A 13,552-nucleotide genomic window follows, 5' to 3' on the forward strand; every position below is an offset into this window, starting at 1 on the left:
CAAAGTGGGATGTGAACATTTTATGAACTATGTTATGCCAGTTGACCTAGATGTCCCTGAGTCTGTGGTCCCCAGCCTCCAGCCCCAGCTATTCGGCTTTTCAAAGTGTTTGGATGTGTCTAGGAAACTTCTTTGATTTTGCTTTGGTCAAGTTGTGCATACTTCCCCTACGTTGTATGTTATCCTTCCCTTTACCGAAGTTGATACTTGTCTACTATCTAGTTAGTCCCCACCCTTGTAACTCAAGGCAGATATTCTTAGAAGCATTGATTTGCATTCTTAAGCCCACGCACTGTGTGAAGGGACTTGTCATGTGTTGTGTGTGTGTGTTTTCCATCCTGTGGCAATGGCAGCTGGGTATTTATAGCTAGACCTACAAGGCCATTCTCACGTGGCTAAAGAAAATTAAAACCTCATGTGGATTTTGTTTTGTTTTTCCTCTCTGCCCTTGCCATTGCAAGCTCTCCAGTTCTGAAACCCTTGTTGTTGTAACCAGAGCTGCACTGAATGTAGCTACGATGGTGAGGTTACATAAATTTACTGTTTCAGGCAAAAGTGCCTTTTCTCCTTCAGTCAGGCCACAGGGTCTCAGAATTTTGGGGGAGCTACGGGCTGGTGTCCTGGTGGCTGCCAACCAAACGGTCGGCAGTTTGAATCCACCAGCTGCTCTTAGGAGGCAGTTCTACTCTGTGCTATAGGGTCGCTATGAGTCGAATCAACTCGATGGCAACGGATTTTTTTGTTTTTTTTTTTTATGGGTGACTCTAAATGCCAACCTCACCCACCATCATGACCCTCTCTAGCAGTGGTGCCGATAGGGTTGGCGTCACCCAGTGCAATAATTCATAGTGTCCCCCCCCCGTCATGGACCTCCTCCTGTACCAGACCATACAGAGTCCTTAGTAATGTTATAAATTTTCATCATAGAACAATATGTGAATAAATATAGTTGTAAATTGCTTAAATGCAGTATTTCTTAGATTATATAAATACTAACAAAACTGTTTTGTAAAATTTTTCTACGTTGAGTTACAACATTATCAGTTATTATTAGTAACTGAGGGGAAGTTATTGATATAGGTTCACAGATACTAATTACCACAATATTGTAGCTGAAACAGCAGGAAATTTGAGAAAATCAGCGACTATAAAGATATCAGCAGCAATGAAAACAGCGGCGTGTGTTTGTAGCGTGTACAGAAGAAAAACCACGTGATTTGAAGCGTCTTTGTAATTGGGTAATAACGACAGCTCTGACCAGAATGCAACAGAAGGTTCAAAAAATAAATTAGCATAGAGTTTCGGCCTCATAGGTATATTGATACATGTAAGCTGGGCTTACAAAAAATGCTCTTGTTGTTATAACTGACTACAGGGATATTTCATAAAAAATAATAAATTTCTGCTGAAACGCTGCACAAAAATTTTATAGACAGTCATTGTGGTGTCACCCCCTCTGACAGTGTCACCTGGTGTGGTCCGCAACCCCCGCACCCTCTAGTGACCCCCCTGCTCTCTACAAAGTCTCTCCTCCCAGTGAAGCCCATGGAATGTGGATTTCTTAAATCACCTCAGGATCCCTCTGCATACATGAGCTTCTTTGAAAGAAAGCTGTTTTCTTTTCCTCTTGTTTTTCTGCGTTCTTCAGTCTTTTATGTCTGTGTTTTGCCTTCTTGGTTAGACCGAGAACACCCTGGGGGCTGTGGTCTGTTTGTCCAGGTTACTAGAGCTTTACATGGTGGGGGTAGAGGTGGGGGAGCTGCAGGCGTGTGGGGCCATAGTCGGGGGGGGGGATGTTAACTTGGGCCCCTGCATTCTCCAGGATGACTTAGAGTTTATAGACTTTGCTAGACAGTGAAGTTGGAAGTGGTTTGCCTGATCTTTATGGAGAAGCCAGCATGCTTTCTGATAATTTTTAAGTTGAGGAACCAAGAGACCCAGGATCTCTAGGCCTTCTACCATTCACTCGGATGGATCTGGAATTCACACATTGACAGTCTGGGTTTAAGCATCTGGGGTGGAAGGAGGTCTGTGGTCAGGGATGGGGCAGGGTGGCCTGGCTCAAATGTGCCAGAACATACAAAGGCCCCTGAAGAGCATGAGGAGGAAGCTTAAATTTAGTTGCCATTAGCTCAGGAAGCTATATCTTCCCGACTCCCGGCCATCCCAACTGTCACATCTTCTGCAGCTGGCCCACTACCCCAAGGGCTTTAGAAACTTCTACTCTTCAAATTTGCCATACCACAGCTACCATTTATTGCTGTTAGGTGCCGTTGAGTTGGTTCCAACTCGTAACGACCCTGTTATACAACAGAACGAAACACTGCCCGGTCCTGTGCCATCCTCACAATCGTTGTTATGCTTGAGCCCATTGTTGCAGCCATCCTTGAAAACCCTATGGAGCAATTTTATTCTGACACACATGGGGTCATCATGAGTCAGAACTGACTCAATGGCAACTGTTTATTTTTAAGAGTTCATGGGTGGTGCACATCGTTAACATGCTTGGTTACTAACCAAAAGATTGGAGTTCAAGTCCACCCATGGTCTCCTCAGAAGAAAGACCTAGCAATCTACTTCCAAAAAATCAGCCATTGAAAACCTTACGGAGCATGGCTTATTCTGACACACCGGGGTCGCCATGAGTTGAAGTCATCTTGATGGAAACTGTTTTTTGTTGTTGTTGAAGGCCCACTATCTGCCAGATACTGGCCTAAGCACTTACACATTTCAACACATCTTATTCTTAAAATATCCCTGCAAAGTGGTTTTACAGAAGAGGAAACTTAGGTTCTGCAGGTTTATACAACTTGACTGAAGTCTTATAGCTAGTTAGCAGAGGGGATTCAAAACAAGCTATACCTGACTCTAAGACCCATGTCCCTTGTACTGCACCCATTATCTCTCAATCATCTCCCTTTGTGATGAGCTCAGCAGTCAACTACCTGACTGTCTCCACAAGCCTTCTTCAGTATCTGCTACCTCCACACTCTGCTGTGTCAGCCTTCTCTTCATACAAGGAAGGCGGCTTCTGAGGCCGGGTTGGTGGGGAGCTCTGGAGTGCCTGTAACTTGAGTAATCTGATACCGCACCTCAACACTACCACTCTCCTCCTTGCAACAAACACACCCACACCCTCTTTTCCTGCCTCCCTCTTCCCCCCCACCCCTGTATTCTAGAGGGTTTCCAAACCTAGGGCAGAGCCAGCAATTCATTAGTCTTTGTCCTATTTCCAAGAATCCCAAATATACAAGAATTCCTCATAAAAAAGCCAAGCATTCTTGAGGAAAGTGTGTGTCACCAAGAGAGAGCGAGATTCTTCACAATGGGACATGGGACCCTAGTCCAGTCCAGGAAAATAAGTGTGGATTTCAGAGCAGATGCTTGCGGATTGGCTGCCCCGGCCACCCCTCCTCCCCAGCTGCCCACCCTCTCCCAAACCACAGCTGGGGAACATGCCTTCCCAGTTCATCCGAGGGCACTAACCAGATGACATTTTCCTCTGGATACAGAAGGAACGAAGAGGCAGATTGGTGTGCGTGTGTGTGTGTGGTACGTGTGTATTTGTATGTGAGTGTAGGTGTATGTGTGTGGAGTTGAGAGAGGGTTTGTGTGTGTGTATGTTTGGTGTGTGGATGTGTGTGGTGTGGTGTGTGTGGATGTGTCTGGGTGTGTTGTGTGTGTGGTGTGCATATATATGTGTGTGGATGTGGTATGTGTGGATGTGTCTGGGTGTGGTGTGTGTGTGGTGTGGGTTTGTTTGGTACATGTGTATATGTGTGTGGTGTATGCGTGGTGTATGTATGTGTATGTGGTGTGTGTGCTATGTGTGTAGGCTGTGTGTGTAGTGGGGTGTGTATATGTGTGTAGTGGGGTGTGTATATGTGTGTGTGGTATGTGTGTGTGTGTGTGTACAGCCTTAGTAGTTCTCACCTCCGGGTCACTCTCTGTGCAGTTCTTCTGGGCAAGAAGCACTCACTCACTGAATAAAGAACCGTCTAGTGAGTTTTGGGGGTGGGAGGTTCCCAGCAGAGGGAACAGTAGGCAATGAGTCCTGCTGTCCTTCCATGGAGAGGAAACTTTTGTCCCACTTTGGGGCAGCTCAGCCTACTGGAGGCTCTAAGCTAAATGCATAGGCAATGTGCTCAAGAACTTTTAGAAGGCAACTGCTCCTGGCTACACTTGCAAATTAAGAGGCTGGAAACCAAGGACAAGAGCCCAGAGGAAGCGTGTGAGTAGAGTGAACAGAATGGGTGTGGAGTGGCTTATAATCAAAAAAAGCTTTCAGCAGGATGTGAGGTTTCAAAACAAAACAATAACTTTCCCTTCTTGATTATGAAAGAAACATAAGTTTATTATAGAAAATGTAAAAAAGAAAAAGAAGCCAGAAATACAAAAATAAAAATAAAATTAGCTTATAAGCCCATAACCCAGATTTCGAAACGGGATTGGCTCTCACCGTCCTTTGGGGAACTTGCCTTCCCAGTTGAGTTAACATTTGGCAGTCAACATTTTCAGTCTTTCACTTTGCACTAATTTTTTAAAGCAGGGTTAAGTACATATTGTATGTGCAGATGTTTTGTGTTCTGTTTTTTCTTCCAGTTAGTGCTGCAGACTTTGTAAGTAAGGAGAAAAGTTTTGAACTAAGTTTCCAAAGGGGTCATGGGCATGGTTGGGTAACGTAAAAGCTCAAAATTGGATTTGCTGTTGTTGTGAACTGCTGTGAAGTTGTCCGCTGGCTCATGGTGACTCCATGCACAATGGAACTAAATGCTGTACAGTCCTGCACCATCCCATGATCGGTTGCAAATTGGACTGTTTGATACACAGGGTTTTCATTGGCCGATTTTCAGAAGTCAGTCACCAGGCCTTTCTTCCTAGTCTGTCTTGGTCTGGAAGTTCCACTGAAGCCTGATCAGCATCATAGCAACACACAAGCCTCCACTGATAGGATGGTGACTGGTCATGAGGCGCATCGCTCAGGCTGCGCACTCTGGTCTCCCTCCTGAAGGGGAGAATTCTACCACTGAACACCACTGCCCTTCCCAGGACTGGATGAAGAGCCCTAAAACACAGGATGATCCCCGCTGGGGATGGAAGGTGAGAAGGATCTAGCATTCAACCTCCCAGCTCCTGCATGGGTTGTGAGCAGCAACAAAGCACGTCCTTGCCCTTGATCCTGGCTTGGTTTCCCAGCCATGGACATAGCTCTAATACCATTGTTGAAGACTTGGTTGGGTGGGCACTATAATTACATATAATTGATTTTCTCAACTGTGAGATCTAGGTTGTTAGTTGTCCCATTTGACAGATTTGGAAACTAAGGCTTAGAGCAGTTAAGAACCTTGAGCAAGGCCCACCACTGCACAGCTGCGATCTGAACTTGACCTCACCTTTCTCCTGAACACTGTCCTTCACAGCTCCCCATTCTGTGCAAGAGGGTGTCTTCTGACCACACATTTCTTGCTTAGACTTTCTGGATAGGGCTCACCAAATAGGCATCCTCCCAGGGATGCAGGGAGGGGTAACCAGAATTAATCACTTTTCCCCAGAAAGGGGACTTGAGCCTGAGCCCTGGTGTCTGGAATGCGTGTCAAGCAGATTTGAGGAAGTCAGTAATCCTGCTGTCATTTCTCACCATGAGGCTTTTCATCTATTTCTATTTCATTCATTCCCTTGTTTAGATGTTTAGAGGAGCTCTGAGACCTTCTGGTCAAATCTGAGCCCCTTATTACAGAGGCTTCAAGGATCTTGTGCCAGTTACAACCCTAACACTCCCCATCTAAATATAATGGTCACGTTTTTATTTTACGAAGCCCTTTATTATTCACTGTCTGATTTGGTTTTCATAACAATTCTGTGAGATAGATCCACAGGTACTGTCATCCCCTTTTTACAGATGATAAAGCCAAGGTTCAGATTATGGAAGTGTTTTAGATAAGATCATATGCTGTCGTCAAGGCAGCCTCTCACTCATGGTAACCCCAGGGCAGCCTCTCACTCATGGTAACCCCAGGGCAGCCTCTCACTCATGGTAACCCCTTGCACAAAAGAACGAAATGCTGCCTGGTCCTGCGCCATCCCCAAGATCGATTGCAGAGATAACCCTTGTGATCCATAGGGTTTTCATTGGCTGATTTTTGAAAGTAGATTACCAGGCCTTTCTTCCTAGTCCATCTTAGTCTGGAAGCTCTGCTGAAACCTGTCCAGCATCATAGGAACAGGCGAGCCTCCACTGACAGATGGGTGGTGGCTACTCGTGAGGTGCATTGGCTGGGAATGGAACCTGGGTCCTCTGCATGGGAGGCAAGAATTCTGTCACTTAACTGCCAATGCCTAATGCTAGTAAGGGGCAGATGCAAGACTCGCCACTGGATCTCTTGACCTCAGCCACCCTGCTTTGCTCTTGTACCATCTGTTCCAGTTGTGGTTTGTATTACCTTTCCTAGAGCTGTTGTTACAAAGTACAGCTGGGTAGTTTATAAGAACATATAAAATGTATTATTGTCTCAGAGTTCTGGAGGCTAGAAGTCTGAATTCAGGGTGTCAGCTGGGCCCTGCTCTCTCTGAAGGCTCTAGGGAAAGATCCTTTTTGTCTCTCCCGGCTTCTGGTAGCCACAAGCATTCATTGGCTTGCAGCTACAGCGGTAACTCCAATCTCTGCTTTTGTCCTCAGGCAGCATTCTTCCTTCTGTGTCTGAGTCTCCTCCCCTCTTTTATAAAGACATATTGAATTAGGACCCACCCTACTGCAGTGTGATTTCATTTAACCGATACCATCTTCAAAGATCCTATTTCCAAAGTCATGTTCATAAATACAGGGCTTAGGATTTCAACATATATTTGGGGACGGCGGGGGGGTACACAACTCAATCCATAACAGGGATACTGTTCACAGACAACAGAAACCAATTCTTAAAGTTAATTCAAGTGGAGATGGGATTTACATTGTGCAGCTAACACAATGGATCAGAGCCAGCTTCAAAGAATGGTCAGGAACTAAGGGAGGCCAACTGCTCAGAGCCCAACATGGTGACGCTATGGGACTGCCACCATGGGACACTCACCACGGTACTGTAGGACTCTTGACTTCCGCCGTCGCCATCACTACCAGAACCTGGATGCACGCATGCTAGCACTCACTATAATGAACGTCCAACTGCCCCTGATTCCTTGTGTCCCTTGCTCCAGAATCAAAAAGCTGAGTGGATGCCTCTGGTTGACTGAAGCTGGGCATGCTAGAACCTGGCCTTTTTAGCTACCATGGTGGTGGGATTCCCAAGTGTAGGAATGGGTTTGGATGTTTGGCCTGCAGAGTACCCCTTTTTTGGAGTCCTGCTTTTTGGAGCGCACAACCATTTTCACTGTCTTCCCTGTTCCTGCCCTCACACACCTTCTCTTACACTAGCAGTTTCCTAAATGTGCTATGCCTTTTTTCTTCCTCCAAACCCTGTCTAAATGCCTGCCTCCAGGACGTCTTCCAGGTTGAATTCTACTTGACACTCATGCTGCTCCTCCTTCGTTCTCTTTAGAGTAAGCCTTTTCCAATTCATAGATACTCAATAGTTGATATTGTGACCAGATGTCACCTAAGGTGCCTTGTCATTGAGATTCAGAATACATCACTGGAATCCCATTGGGAGCCCCATATCCCTTCAGAACAGAAGTGCTGAGCCAACAGCATTAGCATCACCGGAGAACTTGTTAGAGATGCAAATTCTTGGCTCCACCCCAGGTCCCCTGACTTAGAAACTCGGGGGTGGGCCCAGCAATCTGTGTTTTATCCTGGTGATTCTGAGGCACACCAAAGTTTGAGAACCACTGGTCCAGAGATTTCAAAGTAAGAGGTGGTGGCTCTGAGCTCTGAGTTCCTCTTTCTACTGAATTGGCCAGGATTATTAATTTTCCATTGGTCACAAGCAGGGTGGGCTGGAAGTTAAGAACATGGACTCTAGAGCCATACCACATGGATTTGAATTCTGCCTCCACCACTCACTCATTGTGTGAGTGGTGTAAATTCCCTCTCTCTGAGATTTCTTATCCATTATATGGGATAACAATGGCATCCTCCATAGGGCAGCTGTGAACATTAAATGACGCTGTGTTCAAGTACTTGAACAGTGTCTGGCACATCGTAAGCCCACCGTAAATATTAACTATTATTATTAGATTCATGCAAGCAGACTCATTTGTACTACATTGACCCAGATATGGAATTCAGCCCTTATACCCTGATTTATGGAGTCCCTGGGTGGTGCAAACAGTTAACACACTCTGCTGCTAACCAAAAGGTTGGTGGTTTGAATCCACCCAGAGGTGTCTTGGAAGAAAGGCCTGGCAATCTACTTCTGAAAAATCAGCCATTGAAAACCCTATGGAGCGCAGTTCTACTGTGACACACATGGGTCACCATGAGTTGGAATTGACTCAATGGCAACTGGATAACCTGGTTTACACATGCAGACATACACAATACAAGGCCTTTGTGAGCATGGTAAACTTTAAGGAGGCTAGGGGATGTGAAATGGTGGGATTAATGTTAGTAGCATCAGAACCTGTCTAACTTCAGGGGGGATAATGCAAATCAAGACCAGCCCAAGGCTGATTCCTATGAGGTGGAGGTCAGACATACCTGCCCTCACCAACATTTTTACCAATTCTGACATCAGCCATCCTTCCCACAGCACTCTCTACTTCTCTGCTGGATTCCATAATCTCTTGCAATGGCCACACAGAACTCATAGACCATACTTACAGTTAAGTGGTTTATTAAGGATAAACAGGGTACAACTTGGGATCAGGACCAACAGGCTACAACTCAGAATCAGGAACAAGAAGCATGTAGGCAGAGTCTCCATTCTTCAGTGCAGGGCAGCAATTTCAGCTGCTCTCGACCATGCAGGCTTCCTCTCAGCTGCCTGAGGACAGGACTCCTCTCAGCCCCCTGAGAACAGACTCCTCTCGGCCCTGCCATCTCTCACCACCAACTCTGTTGCAGGGCCCCTTCCGGGCCTGTTGCTGTCATTAATTTTATGGTCCTTGACCCACGTTACAGCTCCTCTACCTTTCTGTTGCTTCTCTCTTCTTTCTTCTTCTCTTCCTGTTTCTGTCTCAAAAACCTCTGTGAGGTTGGCTGTGTATATACATAACTCCTTGTCAATTTCAAGGTACAGCCCCTCCCAGTGGGCAGTGGGTCACAAACAGACCAATCCCCTCTCAGTAGACCACAGATACTTCATTTGCATAGCAGGCTACAGATACTTCATTTGCATATTCTATTAAGCATTCCCTGCAAGGTGCATACCAATCACAGGGCAGGCTGCAGCCAGGACCAGAGGAAAAGTACCAAACCACAAGTTGTTTACTGCTTACCCAGGAAATGTCAATCATCTGGACAAAAATAAGGAACCCTCTGGGGTAGAAAACTAGAGCAAAAGTCACTCCTCAGGGTTTAAGGGAAAAACCTCTCAAAGTGTTTTTCCAAAGAACCAAGGCAAAAGGCCACATAAGGGAATTCATTTCACCACAGGGGAGATGAAAGGTGTTTACATCACAACAACGCAAACAGCTTGAAGTTGAATATTGGACAACCCTGTTCTAAAAAAGATTGCTTGGCCAAAGTCACGTTTGTTGTTTGGCCTTTCTCCTCCCTCCCTTGTTGATGCTCACCAGCAACTCAAACAACCTCTCTCTTTATTATGCAGAGCACTTTAGCCATCTTTTTTCTGTAGCCCCGATCCTAAACTTTGCTCCTTGACTCAGTTTGCAAATCTGAAGACTTAATTGCTAAATAAAGTAGCTTCTACTCCGATTTTCATGCCGGTTTCCTGACTTATCTGGGAGAAGACAGTAGAAATAAGATTTATTTCCCTACTGATATGAACTATGTTACCTCTCAGGATATCTTAGTGGTACTGTCAGTTTTGGTGTGTCTACATATCTATGTCCTTGATGTCATTCCACAACTCGTCTGGTCTTCAGTCACTAGAATTCAATGTGTCAAATCTATCCTTCAGATGGTCTCTAAATTCAGGTGGGATGTACTCAAGGTCATACTTTGGTTCTCATGGACTTGCTCGGATTTTCTTCAGTTTCAGCTTGAACTTTCATAGAAGCAATTGCTGGTCTTTTCCACAGTCGGCCCCGGGCTTTGTTCTGACTGATGATAGTGAGCTTTTCCATCGTCTCTTTCCGTGGATATAGTGTATTTGATTCCTGTGTGTTCCATCTGGTGAGGCCCATGTGTTTAGTTGCCGTTTATGTTGGTTAAAAAAGGTATTTGCGATGAAGAAGTCACTGGTCTTGCAAAATTCTATCATTCGATCTCCAGCATTGTTTCTGTCCCCAAGGCCATATTTTCCAATTACTGATCCTTCTTCTTTGTTTCCAACTTTCGCGTTCCTAGCACCGGTAATTTTCAATGCATCCTGATTGCATGTTCGATCAATTTCAGACTGCAGCAGCTGATAAAAATCTTCTGTTTCTTCATCTTTGGCCTTAGTAGTTGGTGCATAAATTTGAATAATAGTCATATTAACTGGTCTTATTACCCTATCACTGACGGTGTTGTACTTCAGGATAGATCTTGAAATGTTCTTTTTGATGATGAATGCAACACCATTCCTCTTCAAGTTGTCATTCCCAGCATAGTAGACTACATGATTGTCCAATTCAAAATGGCCAATACCAGTCCATTTCAGCTCACTTTTTTTTTAATGCCTAGGATATCAATGTTTATGCATTCCATTTCATTTTTGACGTTTTCCAATTTTCCTAGATTCGTACTTCGTACATTCCAGGTTCTGCTTCTTAATGGATGTTTGCAGCTGTTTCTTCTAATTTTGAGTCGTGCCACATCAGTAAATGAAGGTCTCAAAAGCTTTACTCCATCCACGTCATTAAGATCGACTCTACTTTGAGGAGGTAGCTCTTCCCCAGTCATTTTTTGAGTGCCTTCCAACCTGGAGGGCTCATCTTCCAGCACTATATTAGACAATGTTCTGCTGCTATTCATAAAGTTTTCACTGGCTAATGTTTTTCAGAAGTAGACTGCTGGGTCCATCTTCTTAGTCTGTCTTAGTCTGGAAGCTCAGCTGAAACCTGTCCTCCATGGGTGACCCTGCTGGTATCTGAATACTGGTGGCATACCTTCCAGCATCACAGCAACATGCAAGCCACCACAGTACGACAAACTGACAGACACGTGACATGTGCAAAGAGCTGGAGATGGAACACCAAAAGGGAAGAACACGCCCGGCATTTCTCAAGCTGAAAGAACTGAAGAAAAGATTCAAGCCTCGAGTTGCAATAGTGAAGGATTCTATGGGGAAAATATTAAACAACGCAGGAAGCATCAAAAGAAGATGGAAGGAATACACAGAGTCATTATACCAAAAAGAATTAGTTGATGTTCAACGATTTCAAGAGGTGGCATGTGATCAGGAACTGATGGTACGGAAGGAAGAAGTCCAAGCTGCTCTGAAGGCATTGGCGAAAAACAAGACTCTGGGAATTGATGGAATATCAATTGAGATGTTTCAACAAACAGATGCAGCACTGGAGGTGCTCCCTCATCTGTGCCAAGAAATATGGAAGACAGCTTCCTGGCCAACTGACTGGAAGAGATCCATATTTATGCCTATTCCCAAGAAAGATGATCCAGCTGAATGTGGAAATTATAGAACAATACCATTAATATCACATGCAAGCAAAATTTTGCTGAAGGCCATTCAGAAACAGCTGCAGCAGTATATCGACAGGGAACTGCGAGAAAGCCAGGCTGGTTTCAGAAGAGGACGTGGAACCAGGGATATCATTGCTGATGTTAGATGGATCCTGGCTGAAAGCAGAGAAGACCAGAAGGATGTTTACCTGTGTTTTATTGACTATGCAAAGGCATTTGTCTGTGTGGATCATAACAAATTATGGATAACATTGTGAAGAATGGGAATTCCAGAACACTTCATTGTGCTCATGAGGAACCTTTACATAGATCAAGAGGCAGTTGTTTGGACAGAACAAGAGGATACTGATTGGTTTAAAGTCAGGAAAGGTGTGCGTCAGGGTTGTATTCTTTCTCCATATCTATTCAATCTGTGTGCTGAGCAGATAATCCGAGAAGCTGGACTATATGAAGAAGAAAGGGGCATCAGGATTGGAGGAAGATTCATTGACAACCTGTGTTATGCAGATGACACAACCTTGCTTGCTGAAAGTGAAGAAAACTTGGAGCACTTACTAATGAACATCGAAGACCACAACCTTCGGTATGGATTGCACCTCAACATAAAGAAAACAAAAATCCTCACAACTGGACCAATGAGCAGCATCGTGATTTACGGAAAAAAGACTGAAGTTGTGAAGGATTTCATTTTACTTGGATCCACAATCAACAACCGTGGAAGCAGCAGTTAAGAAATCAAAAGACGCATTGCATTGGGTAAATCTGCTGCAAAGGATCTGTTTAAGGCGTTGAAGAGCAAAGATGTCACCTTGAAGACTAAGGTGCGCTTCACCGAAGCCATGGTGTTTTCAATCACATCGTATGCATGTGAAAGCTGGACAATGAATAAGGAAGATGGAAGAAGAATTGATGTCTTTGAATTGTGGTGTTGGCGAAGAATATTGAATATACCATGGACTGCCAAAAGAACGAACAAATCTGTCTTAGAGTAAGTACAGCCAGAATGCTCCTTAGAGGCAAGGATGGCGAGACTGTGTCTTACATACTTTGGACATGTTGTCAGGAGGGATCTGTCCCTGGAGAAGGACATCATGCTTGGCAGAGTACAGGGTCAGCAGAAAAGAGGAAGACCCTCAGTGAGGTGGATTGACACAGTGGCTGCAGCAATGAACTCAAGCATAGCAACGATTGTGAGGATGGCTCAGGACCGGGCAGTGTTTCGCTCTGTTGTGCTTAGGGCTGCTATGAGTTGGAACCGACTCAACAGCACCTAACAACAACAACACATATCTATATATTGAAGGCATTGGAGATTCAGTGGTAGAATCCTTGTTTTCCATGTGGGAGACCTGGGTTCATTTTCTGACCAATGTACCTTATGTTGCTGTGATACTTAATAGGTGTCAGCCGAGCTTCCAGACTAAGATGAGGAAGAAAGGTCTGGCGGTCTAGTTCCAAAAATCAGGCAATGCAAGTCCTATGGTCATAATGGTACAATACGTAGCAGATCATGGAAATGGCACAGGACTGGGCAGTATTTGGTTGCATTATGTATGGGTTCACCATGACTAAAGGGCCAACTGGATAACAGCTAACAACAACAACATATACCTATGTATGTTTTTGCTGTTGAATCATGTCTGTAAGTATTTTTCCCAGCCCTCTGTACTAAACCTTCAAACACTCAGAACTAAGAATTTAGTCTAAACCAGGGTTTCTCCACCTCAGCCCTCAACTCAGCACTTTGTTGTGGGGCCTATCCTATGCATTATAGGATGTTTAACAGCATCCCTGGCCTCTACCCATGAGATGCCAGCAGCATCACCAAGTCATAACAACCAAAAATGTCTCCAGAGGTTACTAAATGTT

General features: G+C 44.7%; 1 protein-coding gene across 4 annotated transcripts in view; it reads left to right on the forward strand.

The window, feature by feature from the left end:
- The window catches only part of DAAM2 (dishevelled associated activator of morphogenesis 2), a 152,005-nt gene that overhangs the window by 24,960 nt on the left and 113,493 nt on the right, over positions 1–13,552 (forward strand). For 2 of the 4 annotated variants that reach the window (XM_049891370.1, XM_049891374.1), the window contains exon 1: positions 1,879–4,231. The exons of the other annotated variants lie outside the window; for them this stretch is intronic. In XM_049891370.1, coding sequence (XP_049747327.1) covers positions 4,129–4,231 — 103 coding nt within the window. In that variant the 5' untranslated portion in view covers positions 1,879–4,128. Of the gene's footprint in view, positions 1–1,878; positions 4,232–13,552 lie in introns of those variants that run through there. 4 annotated transcript variants of the gene reach the window in all.

The sequence above is a fragment of the Elephas maximus genome, chromosome 1 (assembly GCF_024166365.1).
Source record: "Elephas maximus indicus isolate mEleMax1 chromosome 1, mEleMax1 primary haplotype, whole genome shotgun sequence".
In the NCBI taxonomy this organism is placed as follows: Eukaryota; Metazoa; Chordata; class Mammalia; order Proboscidea; family Elephantidae; genus Elephas; species Elephas maximus.